The sequence below is a fragment of the Terrapene carolina genome, unplaced genomic scaffold (assembly GCF_002925995.2).
Source record: "Terrapene carolina triunguis isolate 2854851 unplaced genomic scaffold, T_m_triunguis-2.0 Scaffold96, whole genome shotgun sequence".
Lineage (NCBI taxonomy): Eukaryota > Metazoa > Chordata > Testudines > Emydidae > Terrapene > Terrapene triunguis.
Window position 1 is genome coordinate 34,410,815 of NW_020664447.1, and position 12,979 is coordinate 34,423,793.

The window sequence follows — 12,979 nt, forward strand, 5'->3', positions numbered from 1 at the left end:
TGCTATGAAAGCAAATTCCACTCGCTGGGCAAGGGATGCAGTTACACTTAGTGTGGGAGCCACCACTTGAAATTTCCCAGCATTTTTGCATGCAAGATTTAAGCATTAACATTATTGCTTTGCACTTAAATATTTATAAAGTTGCTGTGAATTAGCTGGAGGGGAGGGCCTTGTGATTAAAGGAAGCAGGTTTCATTGAGCAAGACAAGTTCTGATCTGTCCTTTTTTTCACCTCGAATCAGGGCAAAGACCAGCAGCTTGAGGCTGACCTCTCCAAAAAACCTTGCTCTGAAAAGGAAGATGAGAAAAGCTGGAAATGTTCCTTCTAATGCTCTGCACTGGAGCCAGGAAAAGGCAGCTGTTTCTAGCCCTTCTGGGGTTTTTTGTTTGTTTTTTGTTTCTTGGGGTTTTTTTTTTTTCTTCTTGTGGCTGAAACCTGGGCTTGTTGCCATATCTGTTTGTCTGTCTCCCTCTCTCTCGTGTTGTTTTTCTCAGAGCGCTTCAGAGGCCAGTTGCCCATAGCAAGTTGCTGGGAACAGAGGTCGTTCCTTGTATCGTCTTAACTCTCCATGCCAGAGTGTTCATGCTTGAATGGGAAACAGCAAGATCTGTCAATATAGCCCTTTTCTTCAGAGCTTTGAGGCTGCATTCTCTATGGCCATCTGTTCCCTTTCACCCCTTTGGACAATGTTGCTATTTGAAACCAGCAATTCTTCACTCCCTGGCTCTCTCTCGCTCTCTCTGCCCCCTCCCCTCTTCTGTTTGGGGGGAAAAAGTGTTTCTGGCTCAGACTGAAGCCTCTTGGGGCTTCAGCCCTCCTATGATTCAAGTTTTAAAAGTGACATTTTGTAACTTTTTATTTCACTGACTTTTAAAAAATGTAATACATCTCAGGAGAGTGTTCAGTGCAGTCAAATGAGCAGTTTGGGTTCATATTGAGATGAACTGCTCTCTTCCGGGCAGCCATGGATCTTTCTTTGGTGTATGCTGCAGAGTGCAGTTAAATACTTGCCATGCCCTGGGATATTTTGCATTATAACAGGAATGAAAATTAAGGCCGTATCAATGTTTCCATTCTAGCTCTCTGTGCTCAGTCAGTGACACACTCACCTTTTCAGGTTGAAAATTTCCAGGCTAAGGCTCTGTCCAAAGATGAATTGATTTGGTAGGTTTGAGATAAAAGTGATTCATCTCTTTTTGAGAATGACTGTTGTTATAATGCCTAGTGCCCCCTACCAAGAGCAAGACTCCATTGTGCTAGGCGCTGTACAAAGAGATAGTCAGAGACCACCCCTGCACCGACCAGCTTACAGTCTATACAAACAAGACAGGATGGGAAAAGGCAGTACTATCATCCCCATTTTAGAGATGGGGACCTACGTCACAGAGAGATGAAATGACTTGCTCAAGTTCTCCTGGCAAGTCTGTGATAGGAATTGAGTCCAGAACCCCTTAGTCCCAGTCTATCTTGACTACAAGGCCATCCTCCTTCATCTTTCTTTTGAAAAAATACACATTATGCTTTGTAAATGAGTGAATTAAGACCCATGAGTCATTACAGTCTGTACATATGTAATATATTTTGCAGTGTTTTCTTACTAATCTTGTAAAGTGTGCAGCTAAAGGAGGCCATATATGTGTGACTACATAGCTGTGCAATAAAAAATTGAGTTAGGGTGCTCAGTGAATGAGACAAAGTTCTGCAGGGACCCATTGCATCCCTTTAATGTGTATCCCATAAGATAAAAACTGACCAGCTGACCAGGTTTGCAGGTTCCTTCCTTCAGACCTCATACAATGCATGGGATAGGGCATTCATGTAATGCCTAAACAAATAGTTCTGCATTTTGAATTTTTTCTATCATTTTTTTAAACCTAAGACATTCTGTCAAAAACTGTGTTGAGAATATTTATGTTCAGGCTTAAATACTCAAAAGATAGTAAATTCTACAGTTAAGGCTGATGTTACTTTTTTTGAGAAATAAAGACTATCATTCTGCATACACACAAGGGACATATTTAAGATTACACATGAAACCTTACCTTTAATGTTTCCTAATTTTTAAGTTCTTAATTGTGCAACCATAACATTATCTTAATATAGTTTTTGTGATGGATATTATTGAAAGATTCCAAATTCCAAGGTGAAGACCTCCTAATTTGCAAGCATACTACTCTGGACCCAAAATGTCTGGCTTACTCCTGCCTTCGGGTTGTGGACTGGAGAGAAACTCCAGGTCCAATCAACCCTTATTTTGGGAAGAGTTTGGATCTTGTTCCAAACTTTACAGCTCATTCCCATCTGTGATTATTCTTATTATTTAAGCCCAGCAGTAATTTTTCTAATTCTGAATTATGTGAGTAGTTCTGAAAACATTTAGAGCTGCACTTTCAGAGGTGTGTGAGAGGTCATAATGCAAAAAGAGGCACTTTGCCTGCTTTGCATAGAGAATTGCACTTCTTTCCTGTGCAATTTACGGTTGTCTTTTAAAATAATTGAGCCTTTGTTGTCAAGAGTAGTGTTGTGTTTTATTAGAGAATGTTTCAACTTAGGCTATCAGAAATTGTTGCTCATTGACATTTGAAAATAATTACAAAGGTAGAACGGTGCTGAAATATTCCCAAATTTGGGGTGAATGGCTGATTTAAATTGCAGGTTCAATTCCAGCTCAGTTAACAATAATCAGAAATTGTACTAGCTGATGACTTTTTGTTAGCCTATATTAAATGAGTTGAGGAAGTCTCAATCTGCTCCCAAGGAGACAGATGGCCTTGTCAGAAACACCCTTATCACAGTTGGCACTAATTGGTCCTCTTGTAGGGCATCTTGACAGAGAAGCCAAGGATTCAACATACAATGGAGACTGGACTCCACTCACAGCCTTTCATATGAAACTTGAGTTTCAATGGCAGATTGGTGCATGGGAAGTTTGCACCGCCACTGCCTGCGCTGTATCAGTTCTGTGGATAAACGGAGGACTTTCGATTCTAGGGCTCCCAATCAACCGCCTTTTCACCAGAATATAATTCATGAAAAAATATAAATCTAGGAGTTATCGTAAATCCTACACTGTGGCTTCATGAGATGCCCATGGAGTAGTGAGCAGCATCCTGTAGGACTCCTTAAGGTTATGCCATTTCAAAATTTCTCTCTCCCTCTTCTCTGCATTCCCCCCAGGCGAGTTTTTTGTTTTGACCATCCCTCCTCCTTTTCCACTTTACTGGGACAATAGACACATAGGCTTCCAAACTTCAAGCTGCTTTTTTTCCTTGTCAGGGAGGAGAGTTGCAGCAGGCTCTTTTGGTTTTAGCTTGGGAAGTTTAGAAGAGGGGCATCCAGATGACAGGTAAGCACTAGGAGAGGTTGACACAGTTGAGCAGCTGAGATTAACCAGCATGGAAAAATCAAATGCTGTACACTGTGCTTCTTCAGGATGGTGTGCCAGGGAGCTTGCAGTTGTCTTGACAGAGCAGTACTAAATCTCCCTTCTTTATTCTAGCTTTAAGGGACATGAACACATTAATTCTAGCATTCTATGCCCTCACCCCTATATGCACTCTGATTATTATCATGATCTGTCCACTTCCGTCGGGGGGGGGGGGGAAGGGGTTAAAAAAAAACAGTAATTTGTAGTATGATTGATTAGACGATAATTAAAAGCATTCTCCAGTTCACAGGGCCTTAGTATTGTCAAATGCCCTGCTTGGACAAGGATCATTTTGGACCTGTGTGCCCAAGGTATGTGTAGCCAAGACAAAATTCTGACTCTTTTTCTGAAGAGTGTGCACAATTGGGAAATGTTTTTGCTGTTGGAATGATTTGCTATTGGAAAAACAGGGTTAAATGATGGGACAGGAGAGGGGGTTTGTTTTTTAGGGGTCAGGATGATGTCAGGAAGATCTGGGCAGCAACAAAGGAAAGGAAGGAGAAAGTTACAGTGTGGGAGGGTCAGCAATGGTCATTGAGGAGATAATGTTGTAAATCAGTGGAATATTAGAAAAAAAGAGCGAGAATTTCTCAAGCCTATTCATAGGGAGGGTGAGTTAGCATGTAAACAGTTTATCCTTGGTTATAGGGAGGAACCCATCGGTGACCACTCTACTGTGTCCTCTTGTATTCACCCTCACCACATCACCTGCCCAAGTACTTCTGTTTGCAAGCATCCATTAGAAATGTGGGAATATTGGAGTGCTGGAAGCTGATCAGTTTGTGATTTATTGCCAAACTACAGAAGCAAAAGGTTTGAAGTGATTAAAAGAAACCATCGGCTCCCTAGTATCATCACTCTCTGCACTCCCCAGATCTGGGCCTGTTTCAGGTGCTGTAAACCACCAGCTGTCTTTCCTCCTCCACTGAGCTCCTCAGAGCTGGCCGTTTTGTTCAGGGCTGGTGGATTGTCTGGCAAGAAGTCAGACCAGCTGGATTCTCTTGTTTCTTAACTTCAATTCCATTTTTAAGTCAGCAGACAGGAGCCTCAGTACTGGCTTGAGCATTCGTTCTTTCACTGACTTTCAAAACAAAATGGAATCAACATGAACTCATTGATGCCAGGAGTTGAGATTCCCTAATTCAAAACATACTGATGATAATGGACATGCTGGCCAGCACTGAGAAGCATGAAATTAACAACAAAACGGCATTTGTCTTATTCTCTGGAAGACCCATCCCATATCCTGATACTGAATGGAGGTCCCAACTTATTTCCAAAGATCCTCGGATGTCTTACAGAAAATATTGAAATATATTCTACTCCTAAACACTTCTGCTGGCCTATCACTTATTTTTGTTTCTCTTCCCTTGTTCTTTACAGAGGATTATGACTTTAGGTGGGCAATAATCAGCAAGAGCAGACAGAGTCTTAAACCTCAGTTGAGGGCAATGTCTACACTATGAGCTAGGGGTGTGAAAAGGGTAGGTTTTTTTTATAGCTGTGTCTGTGATTTATGCTTACAGGGCTGGCATGTGAGTTTGTCGGTCTTTGCCTCCCACCCACTGCCTATTAGTTCCGTGTGGACTGGCAGAGGAGAGTATGTCACATAAAGGGTACGGAATGCACCTTGGCAAGCCAACTCACAGAATGAGATCATCACTACTGGACGGCAAGGCAGTCAAGCTCCTGTCCTGACTAATGAACATACTGCAAAGGAAAGAGCTTAAAATGGCAGAGGACGGGGAGTGGGCGGTAGAAGGGCACTGTGGTTAGTGACTTCATATAGAAGCTTGTCCTGTGGCTTTTTATTGGGTAATGGGTTTTTCCACCGTTAGATATTTTTATACCTATATTTTTTGAATAGGGTCAAGCTGGGGGAGGGCGGGGAGAATAGCTTCTTCTGGTGTCATTAGAGACCTACACAAAAAAGCCAGGCTAAGTAAAGTACAGGTGAAGAGCAGTGGTCTTTTTATGCTCTGCCAGTGAACCACAGCTCCTGCCTGAGAAACCCACACTGTCTGAGCACAGAGGGAAAATACTTTCATTCTTATTTAAGAACGTGCCCTTTTTGTTGACCTCAGAATATTAATTCATTTATAAATATTTTCTCTGTGCTTTTCAAAGTTTTTATTGTTGGTGAACATGCTGTTGCTGAAAGATGACAGAGTTGACTACTTTGGAGACCATTTTCCTCTGTTTACTTCAGTGTGATGTGTATAGACCCCTTGCCATGTGTGGTGGGGAAATATTTTAAACCCAGTTGCTGAGGGTTTGGCTTCATGCAGAGAATGCAGAGGAGCCTGGCAATGGAGTTGGTCGCAGCTGATGGGGATTCTCCCTTCAGGAAGCATAAGAACTTGCATAAAAATTGGGGAAGGGTGGAATGCAGTTGCTCTGAGAAGTTGAACTGGCAAGGGACAGATTATCTTTAATTCAAGAGTACACTTAGACTCTGGCTGCAGGGAACCTTAAAGATTCTGCATTTAAAGATTCTGGCTGCAAGAAGCCTTATTTCTTTGTTTAGAAAACATTAGCTCTAGTACTTCTAAAACATTTCCATAACATGGGCCAGTGCTTGAGACTGATGGCCTTTCATGACTACCTTCCCCTCCAACCTTCCCTGCAACAATCATATTTCTTGGTCACATAAAAAAAAGTTCCAACATTGTGGCTCCCTCCCCATTAAGGGTGAAGGGGGACCCTGTGAGTCTATCTATGCTAGCCTTTCACTGGGGCCAGGCATGAGGGAGCAACCTCTGATTAGGTGCATGGCTGTATTCCTACCACCAGCAGCACAGAAAAATGAGAGGGTGATTTCACAAACCACGCCAAGTTACACCAGTCTGCAGCATATACCTGTTGATTAGGGAAGTGAGAGATGCTTGTGGGTTTGGGTTGTTTTGTTTTGTTTTGTTTTGTTTAGTTGATAGAAAAAGAAAACTCCTAAATACATCTTGGGCTTGGGTTATAACTAGCACCAGGTGTCATTGCATGAAGACTGATGCATGCACAACTGACACTTTTTAGGACAACAAAGCCTCATCTTATTTCAGCTGTGCATGCCTCGTCTTCTTGCTGGAAGCAGCATTTTGGATTGCACTTTGAATTTATTCCTTTGTTTAATTTTTCCTCTGGCTGTGGGAAACCATTAACTTTGTGTTTGATTTTAGCCACAAAAGGCTTTGTTTTCACTTGTGGCAGCAGGTAAGTGTGACCCAGCCAGTTTTTTTATGGACAGAAATTGGCCTACCATGCACTTGCACTCCAGAACAGTTACAGTCCCTTGTCAATGTGCCTTACTCCTGACCCGGAGGGACTATTTTTTGTGGAGGAGAAGATAGAACATGCTTTATTCTCATTCAGTCCTTGGCCTTCTTGTTGATGTTGCCAACAAGGTGGTCAGTTAGTACCAGTTGCCATTGGGATTTTGTGATATGGACTGACACTTCCAACTCATTTCATATATGTTACTGAACAACCAATAGACAGGAACTCGATCTGGATTGGAATCAGTAACCTAGAGTCAAAACGGCAACCTATGTTCTATTACCTGACTCTCGTCTGTGAGCTTGATGGTGTCTTTGAGCCCAGCTGCAGGGTGATCTGGTACAAAAAATCTCAAGATATGAAACTACTGGAGATGGGAGGGAGAGGTAGAGAGTGCAGGGAAGGGATGTTTCTATGAACATAGTAACATTTGTTCACCTCCTTTCATGAGCTCATTAATGATCAAATAGCTTTTGAGATAATAGAAAAGATAAGAATTTTTTAACAGTGCATTTCAATTTTAATCCATTTGTCTTCCATTTCCTCTTTCCTGCTTCTGAAACATCTGCTGTCTTCTGGTATTTGGTACAGGGAGGAGGGAAAGAATATCTATTCTCACCATCCTTGAACTTTCCTGCAAAGCTGGCTCTGTTTCCTGCCTCAACTCAGCTCCTCACTTGCTAGTTTTTCTTCCTGTTTGTTGCCTAATATATACGTCTGCGGCAGACCTGCAGTATCTCTTTAAAATGGAAACCTTTTCTGCAAAGCATTCCTTTTCACCCTGTAAAAGTTCTGCACTGTAAATTTCCTCCAGCTTTAATAACCACTTTGCACCAGAGTCATAAATTTGAATAACTTCATGGAAGAAGATTTGTCGGAAAGTGGGTCACACAAACAGTCTTCTTCCTGACAGGTGCTGACACAGCCTGGTACAACAGGCTTTTTCCTTTAAAAAATGAAGAGGCTACAGCAATTAACTTGCCTGCCTTCTTTTAAACTGCCGTGAACCTTGTCCTGCCCTCCTTGTACCTTCAGAACTCCTGTTGGCATCAGTGGGAGTTTTGGGTCTGCAAGGAATGCAGGATCAGGGAGAGTAATGGTGTGTTTTCTCCTCTACTCAGACACTAGACATTTAACTATTTCATTGCCCAGCCCAGCCTTCCTGTCTACATTGAAATGTCAAGATGTTCTATCACATAAGAGCTAATATCAGAGGCACAGAATTTTGGAGAGTTCATCTCTGAACTTCATGGGTAGCCCCTTTCACTCTAACAGGCCAATCCAAAACCCACATGTGACTGCTGCCTTAACTTTGTGATCCTTGCCCATTTCAGCTGTGATTTTTAAAAAAGAGGACAATACAGTTTGGATGCAGGCCTCCACCTTATGCCACATGGCTATGAGTGGTCTGGAAAATCTTAAGGCTCCCTCTTTGTTCTCTCATTCTCATCAGGTCTGTTCTAATAATAATGTAATACATTTTGGCCTAATATAGAGTGTTCTGTCCAATGATGTCGAGTCTAAGCACTTTGCAAACCTTAATGAATTGCAGTAAATAACTTGCTCAGTGTCACCAAAAGGGTCAATGAGTGGCATAGGTGGGTATCGAACTCAGACCTCCTTGGCCGTGGCTCCAAACATTAGACCATATTCCATCATGCAGCTGGTAGACTGTACTGGAGAGGTAGAAAGAGACGGTATTGTCAGCACATCTGCCTTTTCAATACAGATTGGTTAGACTAACCAAACAGCATTCCTGACACTGCAACTTCCCATTTGCTGTTACTGCTGCTGCTTCTGGAGGTATTTATCTATGTGAAAGCTTGACATGTATCAGCCTAAAGAAAAGCGATCCTCAGAGCAGGATAGTGCTACTGTGGACTGTCTGTTCTGGGAAAGTGCTTGGGTATGGGAATAAGATGTAGTGTTTGGATACAATGAGAGAAGTAATTCAGAGTAGCACAGAGTATAAGCTCATACTTAACCACTGCCTTTGATAAGAAATCTTATAAATGTCATGTGTGGTTTCAAATGTTTTAGAGCCTGATTCAAAACCCCCGATGTCTATAGAATATTAACTTATGCCATTGATTTACATGGGCCATGGATTAGCTAGGATGGACTCCATATCCTTTTGGCTCAAAATGTGGTTAGTGCACAACAAACTTTATATATTTACCATCATTTGCAAGTTACCAACCTTACAGGCAACCTTACAAGTTACTGGCAATTACTCTTAATTAATACTTTTCTGGTGGCCTCACCACTTTTTCCAAAGCACAAGTTCTAAGTTAAAAAAACAACAACCCAGCAACAACAACATTTCTGTCCCGTATAGTTGTGAAGAAAGCCTTTCACATGTGAAAGCGCAGATGGCTCTGGTCCTGAGTCTGCAGACAGCCTGAAACAGTAGTTCTAGTTGAGGTATAAACTTCCCTTTTCACCTCAGTGAGGTATTAATTCAAAACCCTACTGGTTACAAATTCAATGTCCACATTAACTATTTCACTGTTGATTGTTTTAACAGAAACATCCAGCTATTCTGGTGGAGAGCAAGTAAAAAAAACCCTCTTTTTTTTTTTTCTCAATCCAACTTCTGTTTCCCAGTTTGAAATATGACATGCTGCATGGCCATGTGAAGTAGCTCTTTCTGCTCCATGCCTGAGAACACGTTTAAACACTAAGAAGGTTTTAAATCTTTGTTTATACCCACCTAGAAGCTGAAGAAAGAAAAGACTTTGATAATATGGCCTGATGGCAATTTCTCACTACAGTATATTCTCCAGGGTTTTGTCCAGTCTTGTTTTAACTGGCTCATGTGATCAGGATTTTACTGCTGTCCTTAGGAAACTCTTCCACCGTGTAATAAATCTGTCAAGAAGTTTCCTGACATTCAATATAATTTTCCTTTTACTCATCCTCAGTCGAATACTCTTAGTTATACTCTCTTGGACTATCTCAAAAATTCACCTCTCTACTCATACATCAGTCTCTTCCTACCCCCTTTAATCATTTTTGTTGCATTTCTCTGAATTCTCTCCAGTTTGTCCCTTTTTGATTTGTTGAGGTACCACTTGGAGTAAAAACAGATCAACCATCTATCTCTCCATCTTGTACAGAGCATATGGTATTCAAAAGAAAAAGAGCTGGGGCTTCTGCCAGCATTATAGATGGATCAGTCTCCTATTTCAGAATTAGAAAAATCAAGTGAAATAGTAGGTTAGCAAACCAGGTCACACTGCATTATTAGAAATGCCTTCCCCTGTGTCATCATAGCTGACCAGCACAGATTTTGCTGAATGCATTTTCCCCAAGGCATGTACAGAGTTCACACAAATGAGAAGATTCCCCCAAATCTAACTTCCAGTAAAGGGTGGGGTGGGGGGGCAGTTTCATCTCTGATGTAACTCCATTGACTTCATTAGTATTACTGGTATCTCAGGCAGGAGTTGGCTCAGTTTTTGGAGACATCTGACATTAACTCAAGTTTTACAGAATCTGTGAGATTTCTAGTAGTGTGGGGTAGAGTTTAATTTTGAGATCAGAGGCATGACTGCTATCTTTCCTGGCTCCACAGTTATGCCCCATAAACCTCCTCCTTCATGATTCCTTTTAATAACTTCTCTTTCCTGGCCCGCTCCCTTGTCTCCAGACCTGCAGAAGTCGGGACTGCATGGAAGCAATAGGCTTAAAGAGAAAAGTGGGTGGAGGGGATGACCAAGAGAATGAGCATGGTTCTGTTCTGATGAACACATAATAAACAGAATTTTGGGTCTCGATATTGGTCTCAAATTTCTTTCCCAATACCTGAAAGTCTATCAGTGCTTCTCCTGAATGGTGCAACACCAGGTACTTAGAAAAGCATAGTAATATGCATTGGAAATTAGACTCTGCTTTGCAATGTAATGATAGCCCATAGTAGTACTTTGCGAGAGGAGGACTTACACCAGGCCTATGCCTACAAGGCAGGGAATGCTTAAGAAATAGTGGAGAGTTCCTGCAATTGAAAATGTAAGCCAAATATTCATATGAATGCTTAGTTTGTGGAATGAGCTGAGACGCATGACAAAGATTCTTCAGTAAAACACATCCTTGGTGCAGGCATGACACATTGGACTCAGACGTTGTATTGTTTTTAGTTTCAGGAGCCTCTGGGAGCAAGGACAGGCATCCTGGCTATGTGACAGCAGCACTGGGGAACACATGGAGTCACAGCGTCAACACCAGGCTCATACTACAGTATCATGACTTGCACACAAGACAGGTGAGGAACTTATCAGGAAAAAACAGTAAAAATTGAGAGCCCAGAGCCTCATAACCTGTGCTTTAGGGGATGGGCTCACTGTGAGTTCTGGCTCCGTTGACTCAGAGAGGACTCTGTGAGAACGCGGCCCCTTGTGCTTGGGGTTATGGTTTATGGAGTGCATTGGTACCCTGTTCTTTTGGATGGGGGCCATTCCTTGAGTGCTCTGACACCCTGTGTTCTGGAGCAGTGATGGCGTTTTCTGAGTTACTTGGTACCTGATGTTCTGGAGATGGAGGGTTGTCCTTTGAGAACCTTCCCAGTCAGTGATCTTTGGGGCATGTGCCCTGCACTCTGTATACTATCTGATTTTCTACAAGTCTTGAGCAAAATATCTGTTGTGAGTATTCCTATAGAAACTCTTATAGTTTTTGCAGCTATTTGCAAGTGAAATTTTTCTGTCTCCACCTGCAGTAATAGCTTTTAACTGCAAACATGGTGAAAATTTTCCAGGAGCATTTTAGCAATAGCGAGAGAACTCACCATTTTCGCTGAGAAATGTTATGATGTGCAGTGAAGTGTGGTAGAATTTTACTTGCAGTGAAAAATTGGGATTCGAGGCATAATATGTTCGCTTTTTGAGAGGCCAGCACAACTCATGATGTAATTTATTCCCTTGGGGTGTCTGTGTGGTTGGACTTTCTTGGTTTAGCATGTTTCATTATTTTGCCACTGTAACTCTTTCCAAAGATCCTGCCACTCTTTCTAATGTTACTGATTTCCTGTTCCTTAAAGTCAGGGTGTTGTCGGAAAAATGACTATGTGAAACTTTCACCTTCTTATTTCTCATATTTGCTCCCTATGTGTCTGCCATTCAGAGCTTCTGATTTTACTGCCACAAACCAATGGTTCCTTCTGCTAGCCTCCCAGGGTCCATACAGCTACAGGAGAGTGATTCTACCATGCACATAATCAGTGGAGTTCTCATTTCAGCATCTTTATTACTGGGGATGATGTACAGTGTGAGGCAGAAAGTTCAGCTGGATCCTCATATCCCAGGTTGAATTTGTATCAAAGACAGGTAGAAAAAGAATCTTTTGACTCATAGAGTGGGCACATTTACTTTGGAGTCATTGAAAAGTAAATATGGAACCCACAATGTCATTTGTACAGAAACACATTTATGAATACAGCTGCTCTTTAAGTTCTTCCTAGTTCTGCTTTACATTCTGTGCTACAGGGAGTTCTGGTCCCTCTAGACATGTTGTACAAGGTAGAAAGAAGCCAATTGTGTCCTGGATCATTTTAAATGTGATTTGCTGGTGTGGTGGGGGGGACTGGGTTTAGTGCTGCTTTATGATGTTCTAAGCAGGCTAAACATTCTGCTGTTTTCACGTGAGAGAAATTCAGGATATCAAGTCAGGTCTTCCCTGACTTTTCTGGAGGACTCATGGAAATGTGTAGAAGGTGTTTCCTTAGCCCTTAATTGAATCTTTTACGAAGATCTTTTCTCCTGCATGCTTTAGTTGAATAGATGTTTAACAAAAACAAAACATTTGAACCAGTTTGAATTGTTAAGTATAATTATTAATAATTATTATCATCAGCATGCCAATAAGTCCCAGCCATGGATAATCACTCCCCATCTCAGTTAATTATGTGTCACCTCCTTGGTACTTATGATGTCATATTCTACTATTCCTCCAGCAAGCCCCGACAAGAACTGAATTTATGTGTAAAAAACAAAAAACGTCCATGAGGGGAGAGGGTCCCAGAGCCCAGGCTTCAACCCAAGCCTGAATGTCTACACTGCAACTTTATAGCCCCACGGCCCAGGCCCAGCTGACCCTGGCTGGCTGTGGGTGTGTTTTTGCAGTGTAGACATACCCAAAGAGGACAGCCTGACTTTCAGATTCCACGTGGAGCTTGCAGTTAGGAAAAATCTTGTTTCTTGTGAACTGAGCAGATTTGTTATCAATATTAGTGAGACAAAACAGGGCCAGCTCCAGGGTTTTGGCCGCCCCAAGCAGCCAAAAAA

At 41.8% G+C, this 12,979-nt stretch overlaps 1 protein-coding gene across 3 annotated transcripts in view; it reads left to right on the forward strand.

Annotated features, from left to right (window-relative positions):
* RAD51B (RAD51 paralog B) overlaps positions 1-12,979 on the forward strand; it is a 626,874-nt gene that overhangs the window by 384,446 nt on the left and 229,449 nt on the right. For all 3 annotated transcript variants that reach the window (XM_026651549.1, XM_026651551.2, XM_026651550.1), the window contains exon 9: positions 10,838-10,962. In XM_026651549.1, the coding sequence (XP_026507334.1) occupies positions 10,838-10,962 (125 nt within the window). The remainder of the gene's footprint in view (positions 1-10,837; positions 10,963-12,979) is intronic.